Source organism: Elephantulus edwardii, unplaced genomic scaffold (genome assembly GCF_000299155.1).
Source record: "Elephantulus edwardii isolate Elephantulus edwardi_28Jun2011 unplaced genomic scaffold, EleEdw1.0 scaffold00028, whole genome shotgun sequence".
NCBI lineage: Eukaryota > Metazoa > Chordata > Mammalia > Macroscelidea > Macroscelididae > Elephantulus > Elephantulus edwardii.
In genome coordinates, this window is record NW_006399778.1 from 18,322,769 (window position 1) to 18,337,528 (window position 14,760).

At 36.6% G+C, this 14,760-nt stretch overlaps 1 protein-coding gene across 1 annotated transcript in view; it reads right to left on the reverse strand.

Moving 5' to 3' along the window:
• The window catches only part of SPEN (spen family transcriptional repressor), a 128,664-nt gene that overhangs the window by 21,149 nt on the left and 92,755 nt on the right, over window positions 1–14,760 (reverse strand). The window contains exons 5-8 of the mRNA XM_006883621.1: window positions 14,494–14,694; window positions 4,691–4,842; window positions 1,167–1,292; window positions 142–255 (exon numbers count right to left, since the gene is read on the reverse strand). Of these exons, the coding sequence (XP_006883683.1) occupies window positions 142–255; window positions 1,167–1,292; window positions 4,691–4,842; window positions 14,494–14,694 (593 nt within the window). The remainder of the gene's footprint in view (window positions 1–141; window positions 256–1,166; window positions 1,293–4,690; window positions 4,843–14,493; window positions 14,695–14,760) is intronic.

A 14,760-nucleotide genomic window follows, 5' to 3' on the forward strand; every position in this document is an offset into this window, starting at 1 on the left:
AGTGAAAGATAAATCCCTTATTGTGGAGTTAAGCATTAGTTACAGTGTTGACCCCACCCTTAGCCCAGAGCCTTGATTGAAGGAATACCTAGAAAAACGAGTCAGAAGTAACTTAACTGCACACCAAAACCTTCCACCTACCTTTATCACAGGCCCATAGCGGCAGAAATGTCGTGTTAAGTATTGATCAGACACATTCGAAGAAAGTCCATCCAACCACACACAATTTGTAGGCATGCTCTTTCCAAAACCAAGCTGAATATAAAAGGTGAAATATCTATTAGCAAAGACTATAGCATTATATTAAACATAAAAAAAAAAAACCCAACAGTTTTTGGTAGGAATCTTATCTAATAAACATCTCAAGTAGAAATCACATGTTTAAAAATAAAATACAGATATACTTTGGAAATACTATGGGTTCAGTTTCAGAACAGAGCAATAAGTGAATATTGCAATAAAGTAAGCCATACAAATATTTTCGTTTCTCAGCGCATATAAAAGTTACATTTACATTATATTATAGTCTACTAAATGTGCATTAGGGAGATTTGGTGGCTTAACAGTAAAAAAGTGCACTGCCAAGCCAAAGGTACACAGTTCAAATCGACCAAATGCTCCAAGAGAGAAGGATGAACAATCTATTCCCATGTGATTTACTGCCTCTGAAGAACTGCTGGAGGGTCACTATGGGTCAGTTCTAACAACAAATGTATTAGCATTATGAAAAAGTTTTAAATATTCTAAGAAAAGCCAAAATAAGGCAGAGAGGGGAAGTAAGAACATGTATCTAGGAAAATGGAACTGATGGATTTGCCTGACAAAGGGTTGCCTCAAATCATCAATGAGTATAAAACACAGTGATTTGCAAAATGCACTATCTATAAAGGTAATAAAGTAAAATACAATAAAACAAAAAACACTTGTGAAAGTTTATAGCAATCATCATCATCCTCCTCCTCCTCCTGCCTGGTTAATCAATTATTAGCAAAAATTATAGTATGGAGGATGTAGATGCAAAAAAATGTACCTACGTCATGGCTGTCTAACTATAGTACTTGTGGGTACTAACTGTATTTTTATGATCTTAAATAAAGACTCACATAAATAAATCTTAAAAACAAAGTATATTGTAAAAAAATAGTAACTTCTAGACATTTCTTTACCTTGAGGCGATTATTTCCAAGGTATTCCCCATCCATCTTCTTAATAGCCTTACAAACACTGGCAATGTCACAATATTGCAAGAATGCATACTGAGGAACTCCATTTACTTTCTTAATATCAATATCCTGAAAAAATCCAAACATTACTACTTAAAGATGAGAAAATAAACCAAGTCCATATGGAAAGAAAAAAAAAAAACTAATTTCCAACAAACATTTTCTTAGTTAAAATTATGCACCTCAATGCTTCTCTAAATTGGTTGTCTAGGAACTTTACATCTGTAGCATAAACCATGAAGTCTTTTTCTTGAGAAGTTCTCTATAGAAGAGTAAATGCAAGGCTTAAAATATAAAACGTATATTATCAGTGTTAATAGAAAAGGTTCCTTTGGTGAAAATCTGAGAAATAATGTCTTTTTTGCAAGTTATCTAAAATATCTGATAAGAGGCTACTGGTATTAGGTGCCACTGAATTGAATACAACTCTTAACAACTCAGAACAGACCTGAACCTTGTGCCTTCCTCACATTCTCAGACATACTGAGCTGACTGCTGCAGTCACTGTGCCAAGCCATCTCATTGTGGGTCTGCCTCTTTCACTGACCTTTCCAAACATGATGTCTCTTTTCAAGGAATAGTTCCTAACAACATACTCAAAATATATGAGGTGAAGCTTTGCCATCCCTATCTAAAAGAAACACTAAGGCTGCACTTTCTCCAAGACATATCTATTATGTCTTAAATAAGAGGCGAGGTCATTTAGGTATCTGATAAGAGAAAGAGAAACCATTATTTCAAAAACCTATTTAAACCCAGTAAGAATTAACTTTGGATGGTTACCAGAGATGGGAAAGGAAGAGAAATAAAAATTAATTGCAGGTCAAGGTGGGTGAAGGGAAAGGCAAAAAAATACTCCCCATAAAACCAATCATATTCCAAAACCCAACAAACCAGCTGTTTAAAATATGTAAACATGCAATGCTAAATTAGAAAACTTATTATTCTATCAGTATACCTAAACGAACCAAATTTGGTAATTAATAAATATGGTAATAACATCTTGTATCCACAAGGGCAGAATATACAAATATCTGTATTATACTGCAGGAAGATACGTGAGAACACTACCCCTGGATTAAAGAAACACTTTACAAAGGTACATTCTCATGTATTCAGAATTCAGAAAACCAGTAGTTTTAACCGACACACCTGTCCTGCCTATGGAGAAGTGGTTAAACAACTTGGCTTATATGTGAAAATGCTTCAGAGAAACCAAATGCCTGGGTGGTGAAATCCGTACTTGAATAATAATGGCCTGGGTCATACTTTGCAGAATAAGTATTGTGATTACTTATGCTTCCTTAAGGGTCACAAGCAATAATTAAAACTTCAAACAGAGCAAAGTAAAAAATGTATTTAAAGACCTCTTTGATGGGTCCTATTAAAAAGGAAGAGTCTACAAACAAAGATACTCAATGTAATGGAAAAACAGGAGATGACTTTCACGATTTTGTACAGTTTTAAAACCCAGGACGATTCCAAAGGATATGGGAGAGTGCTATGTTGTTGTTGTTGTTGTTACATACCATTGCGTCCAAACCAACGCACAGCTGACCTTCCAGTGGGTTTTCAAAGACAATACACTACATGGGAAGAGACTGCCCATCCTTCTCCTGCAGAGCAGCTGGTGCGTTTATGCTGCATGACTTTGAGGTGATGGGGCAACTCCTTACCACTAAGCCACCAGAACTCCCAACTGACAGACTAAATATATTCGTCTGGCTATGTTCTAATCCATTACCAAAAAAGCAGTAAATAATTTTGACAAAGTTTACGGGTCATTAAAATAGTGAAACTTAAAAGCAATTGCTAACATGATTAAATTATTGCTTCTACACAAAATAATAGTATCTTCATTTTATTTAGAATTTTAAGACATTTTATGTCTTAAAAACATTATATTTAAAGTACCAGCTATATGCAAACAAAAGTATCAAAACTTTTACCAGTTTATAAATTCAACAGCAAATTCAGGAAGAGATCACTGTGTAAAAAATAAAAGAAGCTCAGAGAAGTAAATGAACTCAAAGCTGCCCACCTAGTAGGCAAGAGAGCTGGAATTACTGAGTACACATCACTCACAAAAACAAAAAGGGGGAAAAAAGTAGGCGAATGTTTTATAGGTGTATTTTCTTTCACACATACAGAGTCTCTGCCCTCCTCCCATTCTTTTCCACCAGCCAATTTCAGCTCTTTAAAATGGGGTTTATATCAGTCACAAGCAAGATTAATATTTTGTTCATAAGATGAGGCTCTTTTGCTTAGCCATAGAAAAGATGGATGCATGTACAGGCACATATATACTCACCTGAAAGATTAACAATTGTTCCTATCTGAGACCTTTCTTTACCTTCTGAAGCCCAAACGTCAGAAACTTTTTTCACTGTTATTAATATGGAGAGAAGCTACAAATGACAGGAATAATTTTCCTGCTTTTTGACCACAGAGCACATACTGTGGCCAAACTTTTTCACTAAAAACTGGCTCAAGTTTCAGCCATAGGAACAAGAAAATTGTTCTATGCCTAACAACTAATACAATTAAGAAATGTGGCTCCAGTTAAAACTTCATAATAGAATATAATTTTCAGCATGTGATAACATTGATAGTCACATTCCATTAATCCCTAAGGTACTACTGGAAAATATTTCTAACAGGCACTGTGGCCACACAATAATCATTCTAATTTGCTGATGCTTTCTCATAAACAGTTTCTCTTTCAGATTTTCTTTTCAAACTACAGAACTAGAGATAGCATTAAAACATCAAGCAATAGATTAAAAAAAAAAGGAATGAATTAGGAGATCTATGTAAACAAAGTAACTTTTAATTTTACTTTTAACTTTACACAGCATAGAGAAAGATAGAGCAAGCAGTTGGCCTAGCGGACAGAAAGCCATGCTCCCAAACCAAAGGTGGGTGACTCTACTCCATGACCCTCAGGCCTGCCTTTAACTGTTTTTGGTGAAACATTCTTCTAGGTCATGTAACCTGGTATGTCCACTTGCTGTACAGAGGTAACTCGTGGTTGCTATGAAGCCAAATACTGTTACCCATGGTGGACAGTGTTTGGTGAAGCTCCCCGATTAAAACAAGCTTTGGAAGCAGGAGTGGCATCCACTTCCACAATAGCTTGCCTCTGGAAATCCTATGAACCTGGAGAAAGGACGAAAGTTATACAGGAAGTGTCCAGGACTTTGGTCACAGGGTCGCTATGAGTCGCCTGCGACTCGACGGCACTTAACAACAACAATGTAAACAAAATACATACAAATTCCATTTTTATAAACACATATAGTGTTCAATCCACTGCTGTAGGTAATTTTTCAACAGGAGTTAAAAATGCATAAAGCAAATGAGAAAAAATAATATACCATCGAAATATTTTTTCAAATAGAAACTGCATAAATGTCTTGTGTTTTACAACCAAGGTCTACAAAGGTTAAATTGCTAAAGTAGCATACCACAATTTCTCCAAAGCGCTGGAAGATATTGCGAAGATCATGGTAAGTAGTAGTTTTTTCAAGGTTTCCAATAAAAAGAGTTCTTGTTGCTTTAGGGTGAAATTCATCGATCCTTTCATCCAAGGGGCGAAATTCATTTTCACTTTCTGTTTCTGTAAGTGAAGTGGGAGTAAAGTAAGAAGAGAAGAGACCGTTTTCTCATATATTAAAGTGTCATGGAGAAATTTTACAGAAATAACTGGCTCGAATATTCACACAAGTGAAAAAGTGAGAAACCATCTTCAGAACCAGCTGCCCTTTGCTAATTAAGAAAGGAACACAAAGACTATGGGAACTTGTTAAAAACATTTTCAAGATGAAGTAACAATGTGATCTTTAAAATAGAAAAGTAGACTGAATTTCAATCTGTTTTGCTGACTTGTTTTAAAAAATAATCACTGAACAGATTTTTTAATCCTGTTTTAAGAGCCAAATTTATGAACTAGCTCTCAACAGCAATGCTGTAATCTGAAATACACATAAAATGTAGCTGGAAATAGCTGAGTTATTAAATTTCATTTACTTTACAGCATTTTATAGAATTGGCATGTTTGTCATACTAGAGGGTGTCATGAATGCGGAGCAGCCAACCTAGATTTTCCTCCCCTGTTTCAGAGATGTCCTGTCCCCACAGGAAGAGAGTGAAGGCATCAGGGGTAGAATAAGCACAGCAATAACCCAGCTGTCTAAAGGCAACGATCTGTTACACAAAAGAACAAATAGTTCATAAAAATTAACTGAATCCAGAAGCGAATGGCTAGAGAAGCTGTGGTATAGTCACACAATGGAATACTACGCTGCATTGAAAAACAAGAAACTCATGCAATATTATTCAAAATGGGTGACCCTAGAGGACATAATGCTGAGTGAAATATCTCAGTCACAAAAAGACAAATACTGCAAGGTGCCACTGTTGTAGAATTGGACTAACATCAGGGTTGGGGTAAGACTGAGAAAAACTGGATAAATTATGTATATTGCGTTGAAACAGATGAGGGAGAGAACAATTTAAAAGCAATATATGATAGGGTATTATGGTTATCAAAGGAGTCCAAAATTAAGGTTGCATAGTGGAATGTACTTGGGGCAGTGGGAGGGGTGTGGGGGTATTGTATACCAAAGAAAGAATTGTTCTTTAACTGTTCAAAGAGATGCGAACTGGGGGTGGGGGTAGGGAGAAAAGTGCAACAATGAATGAATGGAAATCCAAAATCTCTGTAAATGTTCATTAAAATTAATAAAATAAAATGTAAAAAAAATTAAAAATGGAAAATGTAAAAAAATATAAAATTCAGTGTTAAAAAAATAAATAAAATTCAGTGTTAAAAAAATATATAAAATTCACAGTGTTAAAAAAAAATTAACTGAAGACACACTTATGGAATACTTCTTTTGGTGCTGTATGTAACCCAAAAAGAAAAGGTAAAAGATACTAAACTTTCTTTGTTTTATGATCAAACGCTATGGCTTACTTCTCAATTCTATCAAGACTTAATCTGTAGGCTCACTTATTAATTTGATCTAGGAAGAGATAGTCAAGGTTTGGTTGACAATAATTATTACAAGGCCTGTATGTACTGTCTCTTCTTTCTTTTAACGTGAAGCAAAAGTCATCAAAAAAAAATGTATTATTTACTGAACGTACTGAAACACTGAAGTCTGCAGTCAGGGTCCAATGTCAGTTTGAGGACTAAGGTGCACCTAATTCAGGCCATGGTCTTTTCAATCACTTTCTATGCTACTTAGAGCTGGACAATGAATACGGATGACAGAAGAAGAATTGATGCCTTAGAGCTCTGGTGTTAGAGTACTCATTATCTCAAAGACTGTCAAAAGAACAGATATGACTTAGAGAAGGTGCAGCCAGAGTGCTCCTTGAAGGCAAGGTGATAAAGCTACGTCTCACATACTTTGGGCATGTTGGTTGTAAGAGAGGCTATTCCTTGGAAGAGGAACATCATACTTGGCAAGGTGGAAGGTCAGTGAAAGAGAGGAACACTTTCAACCAGGTGGATTGACACAATGATTGCAGTATTGGGCTCAAACATGTCAGATAGTGAGGATGGCACTGGATAGGAGAGAGAAATGGTTCAGATCTGCTGTTCACAGGGTCGCTATGGGATGTACTCAACTTAATGGTATGACAAAACAACAACTGAAACAAAGTGCTTAATATCAATCTCTAAACATGATATAGATACCAGTATTAAAAGATTCAACTTCAAACTATTGAGTCAATTCAGCCAAACTACATCTCATATCTAATATCAATCTGATAGCTCTAATGATAGCTTACCATAATCTTATCAGTCTCATAAAGAATAAAAACTTTCAGAGTCAAGTAAACCCAGAAAATGCCCAGAGATCATATACCAACTTCACATTTTTATTCTTTCTGACAAAAATGTATTTCATTTTAAGCTTGCTTAGTTCCTCTTGAAACAACCCAACAGAAGGTAGACTTGTAGGAAAAACTCACAGGAACTGGGGACAAAAACTAACTCAGACACATTCACAATAAGCAGAATGGAAAATGTACAGCATGATTTGTAACCATGAGAATCTGTAATGGTTACATTTCCAGCAAAAAGATCAGTAAAATTTCCAAAATTGGAAATTCACTTTAGCAACAGGACAGTGGCATTTCTCACATGTGATCTTATACCCTACTTTACTATTTTAAATCTTAATGCTTACATGTCTTTGGAAGAAACCTGTTTTCTTGAAATTTCATGTTTGTGGTTGTTAGCTGCTGGACCCTGTCCTGTCCTGTGCCATCCTCACCATTTCTGATACACCTGAGCCCATTGCTGCAGTCCGTGTCAATCTATCTCATGAGAGCTCGTCCTCTCTTTTGCTGTAAGCACTATCTTAGAAGTCAAGAGAATATCAACATTGAGTTTCTTGGATTTAAATCTAACTTCAAAAGTTCTAGGTTATTTATTCAATACATTTTTAACAACTATTTGATAGTATAATTCTAACCAAATTACCATACATATTTAACTGTTTTAAAATAGTCTATTAACTATTTAAGGAAGCACTAATGGCCTCGTGGATAAGGAGTTGTACCGCCAATCCAAAGGCAGGTGGTTCAAATCCACCAGCTGCTCCTCACAAGAAAGATGAACAATCTCCTCCTGTGCAATTTACAGCCTCTGCAAATCTGCTGGTCAGTTATGAGTCAGTTCCAACTTCATGGCAACAAGAAATAATGCAGTGGTACATGGAAAAGAAACTTCAGCTTTTCTATATTTGAACTGTAATATTAAGAAAACAAAAATCTTCACAACAGGACCAATAAGCAACATCTCATGATAAACACAAGATATTAAAACGATCCGTATTTTATTTGGATCCATAATTCACTCCCAAGGAATAGCTTAAATCGAATGCACTGCATAAATCTCTTGTAAAAGACCTTTTAAAATATTAAAGAGCAAAGATGTCACTTTGAGAACAAACATGAATTTAAGCCCACCCATGGTACTTTTTTGTTTGTTTGTTTCCTCATGTGCATGAGAAAGCTGAACAATGAATAAGGAAAATCAAAGAGCAGATGCTTTTGAATTATACTATTGGTATAACTGAATGTATTATGATCTGCCAAAAGAATGAACAAGTCTGTCTTAGAAGAGATACAGCTAGAATACTCCTTACAGCAAGGATATTGAGACTTTGTCTTGCATACTTTGGACAGGTTATCAAGAGAGATCAATTCCTGGAAAACAACATCACGCTTGGTAATGTAGGGAGTCAGCAAAAAAAGAGGAAGATCCTAAACAAGACATAGTGCCTCTAACAATGGCTCAAACATAGTAACAACTCTAAAAACATGATCGGGTAGTGTACTGTTTCGCTATACATCAGGTCATTTTGACTTTGAAATGATACTTAAATGAACCAAACTTCTCAAATTCTCTGACAGGTGATTTAAGCTACAAATTAGGTAAATAAAATGTTTCTTACAACATAAATTCAAAGCAATCTTCACCACCTGGAAAACAGATCAATTATTGAATGCCTATAGATTAGACTCTCATTATTCAAAATTAACAGTGCTGGAAATTCATGACGACTATATGATACTCTTGACTGCTGATACCAAGGGTACTAAATGTGGATACAAGTAGGACCAAATAGTTGAAAATGTCAATCATTTCTCTACTGATCATGATTTGCCTGCTGGCCAGTGGTTAAGAATTTCGTTTTCTTGATGTTGAGATATAATTCATAATGAATGCTACAGTCCTCAATCTTCAGCAGCAAGTGATTCAAGTCCTCCTCACTTTGAGCAAGGTTGTGTCATCCGTGTAACGCAGACTGTTGATGAGTCTACCTCCAATCCTGATCCCACAGTCTTATTAAAAAAAATCTAGTTACTTGAATGATTTCATCAACATACAGACTGAGTACAGCTCTGATGCACTTCTTTCTTGATTTTAAACCATGCGATATTCCCTTGCTCTGTTCAGAAAACTGCTTCTTGGTCTAAGGAAAAGGTTCAGTATGAGCACAATTAAGTGTTCTGAAATTCTCATTCTTCTCAATGTTAACCATAGTTTGCTATGATCCACGAGTCAAATGCCTTTGTTGCTGTTGTTACGTGCCTTTGAGTCGACTCCAACTCATAGTGACCCTATGTGTAACAGTTCTGAACCCTGCTCTCTCCTGAGCTAATTTCACCGTCTCTGACACACTTACCCCATTACCCCAATTACTGAGTCAGTTCATCTCGTCCAGGGTCTTCCCCTCTTGCGCTGTCCCTCCACCTTCCCAAACATGATGTCCCTCTCCAAGGACTTGTCCCCTCCTCACAACATGCCCAAAATATGTCAGATGGAGCTTCAAAATACTTCCTTCCAAGAAGCAGCCTGATTACACCTTTGCATAGCCCATGAAACACAACAGACATCCTTCTGTATACTCTGCTTTCAGCCAAGACTCATTTAAAATGAATACTGATACCCCTTGTGCCACTATCTCTTCTAAATCCAGCCTGAATTTCTGACAGTACTCTGCTGATGTACTGGTCTAGCCATTTTGGGGTTTGGGGGTTTTTTGTTTGTTTTTTCCTCCTCATAATCTTCAAGATTGCTTACATGTGTTATTAATGATATTATTCGATAATTTCCACATTCTGTTGGACCACCTTTCTTGGGAATTAGAATAAATATGCATCTCTTCTAGTGAGAAGACAGCCAAGTAGCTGTTGTTCAGATTTCTCAGCACAGCATGGGAGCATGACCAGGATCTACTTGTTTACTGGTATATGTTTATTGGTATTTCCTCTGTTCTTAGAGGCTTATTTTTTGCCAATAATGCATCAATGAAACTTAAACGTCTTCCATTATTATCACTGGTTCTCCCCCTCACACCCACCCCCACCCCACGCCCGTGCAACCTGCTTCAGTGCCTGTAGCAGTGGTTCAGGGTTACAGTTCACTCTGGCACGGAACACTGTGAGAGACCCATGGGGTCAGGTGTGCCATAAATCCAACCCCATGCATTATCACTGCTTCCTTATCATATGCTACTTTCTGAAACAGTTCCATGCTAGCCAATTCTTTTTTATACAGTGACTGAATCTTTTTATACAGTGACTGAATATCTTTCCATCTTCTTTTGATGTCTCCTGATCGATCATTCAAGATCTTGCCCATTCCATCCTTCAATATTGCAACTTGAGGCTTGTTCAGTTCTCTCTCCGCTTCAGAAAAGCCAAGCAAGTTCATCTCTTTTTCTTTTCTGACTCCAGCTCTTTACATATTTTGTTACAATATTTTGCTTTGTCTTTTTAAGCTGTCCTCTAAAATCTGTTTTAATTCTTTTACTTTGTCCTTTTTTCCCTTTGTTTTGGCTCCTTGATGTTCTAGTAATTTTCAGAGTCTCTTCTGACATTCATTTTGGTCTTTTCTTTCTCCTCTTTGTAATGACATTTTGCTTTCTTCATGGATGATGACCTTAATGTCACCCCACAGCTCATCTGTTCTTTGATTATTAGTGTTCAATGCCTCAAATCTCTTCTTGAGATGGTTTCAGGTGGGACTGACTTAAGGCCACATTTTAGTTACTGAGTTCAAACTGAAGCTGAAGTTTGAACTTGCACATGAGTAACTGATGCTCTGTTTGCAGAGTCAGCATCTGGCCTGGTTTTGTCTGCTGATAGTGAGCTTCTCTAATGATTCTTTCCACAGATAGGTTGCATTGGGAAAATCTGCTGTCAGGGATCACTCTAAAGTATTAAAGAGCAATGATGTCAATTTAAAAACTAAGGTGTGCTTGATCAAAGTCATCATCTTCTCAATTGCTTGCTATGCACTTAAAAAATAACAGTGAATAAGAATGACAAAAGAATCCACTACCTTTGAGTTGTGGTGCTGGAAAAGAGTAATGAATATCCCACAGACTTCCAAGAGAACAACCAGGTCTATCCTGGAGCAAGTTCAACCAGTGTGTTCTTTTGGAGGCAAGGATGGTGAAATTCTGCCTCAGTCTTTGGGCATGTTATTAGGAAGAGGCAGTACTTGGAGAAGGGCATCATACTTAGAAAGATGAAGGGTCAGAGAATGAGAGGAAGACCTTTAACAAGATGAATTAACACAGTGTGTAACTATAGGCTCAAATATGTCAAAAATGAGGAGGAAGGCACAGAACAGAGCAAGGTTCAGATTCCTTGTTCACAGTGTCACTATAGACACAGTCAACTGAAAGGTACATAATAATAATAATAATAATATAGAATGTCCTACATCTTATGTAATTCATATAATACCCTATTACTCCTCAAGTCATTTTGCCTTATTTTAAATATTTTTTAAGAGAACTCTTGATTTGCTCTTAGCCTGGCATAACTTAAGGCAGTACCTCTAAAAGTTTGTCAAATCAAGGAAGGAATTTTAAGGTAAAGATAATATTCCTTTAAAGTCCCATGTTTTATTATAAATTTGTGCATATTTCAGATTCATCACTCAGTGCCATATTTTTAATCTATAATTAATATTTACATTCTTATTAGGAAAATTATCTTTCCCCCCTTAATTATCCAATAAAATAAAATAACCCTGGCCATGCTTACTCAAACACTTCCACTTAAAGTGTTAAACTATCCATTGCTGATGTCCTAGATCCATAGATGGCTGCAAATTTTTAACATGTCTTCCTTTCAAATATATTCACAAAACATCTTAAATCAGGGATTCTCAAACTGGACTGTGTGCATTGAGGCAGAGTCAGAATATACAATTTAAAATAAGCACCTCGGGTAGTCTTGAAATAGGGGAAACATCGACCCCCACTTTACTTGAAATTTCTTGATTCAACATGGGTCTTAAAAAAAGGTTAAAATTTTTAAAATGCATCCTTGAAATTCTCAAAAGGTCCTTCTTCAGATTTCATTCTGCTTTTATGTCACTATCTTTTTCAAGGTCACAGAAACCAGAACAGAGCCAATTTGAGCTGAGTATAATGGAAATAAAAATAGATCTAAGCAATCTCTCAAGTAGATTATTAACTAGTAGTTCACTTTCTCCCTCCAATCCTGATGCCACACTCCTCTTCAGAGAGTCTAGCTTCTCCAATAATTTGCTCAATATACAGATTAAATAGATATGAAGAGAGAATATAACCCTGATGCACTCTCTTCTTAATTTTAAACCATGTTAAGTTCCACTGCTCTCTTCACAAAACAGTCTCCTGGTTCTGGTATAGGTTCTGCATGAGTACAATTAAGTGCTCTGGAGCTCCCATTCTTCTCAATGTCAGCCACAATTTGTAATGATCCACACAGTCATATGCCTTTGCATAGTCAAATGGGACAATCTTCTGGTATTCCTTACTCTCAGCCAGGATCCATCTGACATCAGCAATGATATCTCTGGTGCCACAGCCTCTTCTAAATCCTGACTGAACTTCTGTCACTTCCCTATCTATGCACTGTTCTAACCATTTTTTAATGACCTTCAATACTATTGAGTATTCTTGAGGAATAATGATGTCAGTTTGAAGACTAAGGTGTGTCTAGTTCAGGCCATAGTGTTTCCAATCACTTGCTAGGCACCTGAGAGCTGGACAATGAATAAGGATGACAGAAAGAGAACTGATGTCTGGATGGCCAAGAGAACAAACAGATACATCTTGGACAGGATGCAGCTGGAATGCTCTTTGGAGGAAAGAATGATGAGGGTTAGCCTCACATACTTTGGGGCATGTTGCTCGGTGGGTCTTTTCCTTGGAAAAGGACATGACACTGGGAAGGGTGGAGGGTCAGAAAGGAGAGAAAGATCTTCAACCAGGTGTACTGACACAGTAACCGCCACAACGGGCCCGTATGTCAGGAAGTGTGAGGGTGGTGCAGGACAGAGCAGGGCTCAGATCTTTTGTCCACAGGGTCGCTATGAGTCCTACTCAACTGAATGGCACCTAACAACAACAACAGTTCACTTTCTAATTCAGAAATTCAATGTCTTTTTCCTAGGAACTGTCTCCTAATCTCAATCAATTTGACTTTTGGGGAAAGGTGGGCTCAACAAGAGTCTAAGCTTTGTCTTTCAGCGTTATAGAACTTATTTCTATGATGGCCACACATTATCACTAAAGAAAGGGAAGACACAGAGATGTACACATGAAATATAGTCAACAGCAGATAAATAGGCAGATAGGCTAGACAAACAGATGGACAGAGAAGAAAGACTACAATATGACTATCCATAGGTCTGGCAGATGTTATTTCTACATTCATATTAGTATACACAGTAAATATATCCATGTACAGAGTTGAGCTAACAGGAGACAATGTGTGGAAGCCTCTCATTAACAAACTCTGAGGAAAGAAGAAGCTGCTGACTGTGGGGATTGGGACCACATTCATGAATGACATTATAGTCAACTGATGCAACACACTTCACAAAGACAAAGTTCTACATCCTCCTTTTAAGTAGTGCCGGGGGTCTTAAAGGCATGAGAACAGTCATCTACTGGGCAAATACTGGTCTCTCCTTGTTTGGAAAAAAAAAAAAGAAAGATGTAGTGAAACAATTAGACCAAAGGACTACCTGACCAAGTGAACTTGAATTTCCACAACCCTGAGAACGAGAACTAGATGGTCCCTAGATATCCACTTAGCACTCTAATAGGGATCACAGAAGATGATTCTGTATAGAATAGGGAGAAACGTGGGAAAACCCAACCCAAAACCTTGAAAAAATCTGGCTTACTAGTCTGACAGCGCTTAATCATACTTTGAACGAGAACAAAACTCACTCCTATTACTAAACTTTCAGCCAAGTAATAGACAAGCCCATAAGACAACCAATAAAACCAGGGAGGTACACAGCCCTTAGAACAATCAACCACAGAAGGTCAAAAGAGCAGTGTTTGTTCCAGGTAAAGTACTAAAGACAGGAAGGGGTGGAACAGGACTGATAGAAATGAGAAATAAAGATGAAGTGTGAATACATTGTGGGTACTTTAATTTATATAAAACAAAATGTGTATGGATGATTGAAAAATCAATGTGCTTTGTAAACTTTCACTCAAATAAAATATACATATACACATGACAATAAAAATAAGTGAAAGTTAACATTTCTGCTTTATAGAAATAGAAAAATCTTCCACTCTACCAGGAACAATATTTTTTACTACCTTGAATGATAAACATAGCCATCTTTTAGAAGCACATTAGTAATTAAAACGAAAACAGTATTCATTTTTTTAAATATAAATTACACTAAAATTTACAATTTCCCTTGTCTCTTTCTTACCTGGCCCTATCCAGGCTGTTACTTCAATTTGCATGCCAAAGAAAAGTTTTCCTTTTGAAGCAGTCAATGCTTTTTCTTGGTCCTCTTGCTGTCGAAAGAAAACCAGGCCGTATCGCTCTTCTGAAGCTCCATGTATCTGCACTGAAGTCACCTTTCCATGTTTTTTAAATTCATGAAAAAGGCCATCTTTAAGGCTTGAATCTAAATACCCAAACAAAACAAATTATTTATTCTTTTAATTTAGTTACAACTAAATAAGCAAGCTAC